Source organism: Leptomonas pyrrhocoris (assembly GCF_001293395.1).
Source record: "Leptomonas pyrrhocoris isolate H10 chromosome Unknown, whole genome shotgun sequence".
NCBI lineage: Eukaryota > Euglenozoa > Kinetoplastea > Trypanosomatida > Trypanosomatidae > Leptomonas > Leptomonas pyrrhocoris.
This window is the reverse complement of record NW_015438377.1, coordinates 220,914-221,529: the sequence shown is the minus strand read 5'-3', so window position 1 is coordinate 221,529 and position 616 is coordinate 220,914. Positions and strand designations below refer to the sequence as shown.

Here is a 616-nt window from a genome sequence, read left to right as displayed (position 1 = left end):
TTTTCAAAACCCCCACGTGCGAAAACACCGAGTCCAAGATGCCGTCTGTGGCGTCGATGGACGCATTCTCGCAGGTGGACACGGACTATGGCAGCGCCATGAGCGCGTACTCGTGCTTTGAGAAGGAAGTAATCACGCCGGTGAAGTTGCCAAGCGGGAAAAGTGTTCTGGATGTGTTTGGGCTGTGCTTCGACGACGGCAGCTCCCTGCTAGAGCAGTACCACTCGGAACGCAAGGACACTGACCAGAAGTGGGAGTCGTGGCGAGCGACCAAGGACGGCGAGGTGTTCCGCGGGCAGCGCCAATTCACGTGCACGACGCTGGTGAAGGCGATGATGAACAAGCCCTACACGTACATCGAGTACGAGCGTTACGCGTTGCTCAAGGTCGGCGACGTGCCGACGCTGGCGGTGCAGTTTTCGAGCCAGGTCCCCGGCGTAATGTTTGGTGACGCGTTTCGCGTGGAGGCGCTGGTGACGTTTACACAGAGCGGCAGTGGCGGAAGTGCGGAGGTGACGATGCGGGTGTACGGCTACGTGCAGTTCCTGAGGAGCGTGTGGGTGAAGGGCCGCATCCTGTCTACCACAATGAACACGGAGCTCCCGGAGAGCTACAA

General features: G+C 59.6%; 1 protein-coding gene across 1 annotated transcript; it reads left to right on the top strand.

The window, feature by feature from the left end:
• Positions 1–38: 38 nt before the first annotated feature.
• ABB37_07933 (hypothetical protein) lies at positions 39–616 on the top strand (the record flags this gene model as incomplete). The annotated part of the gene is made up of 1 exon (XM_015806741.1): positions 39–616. A coding segment is annotated over one exon (578 nt), but the record flags the coding sequence as incomplete, so codon positions are not given.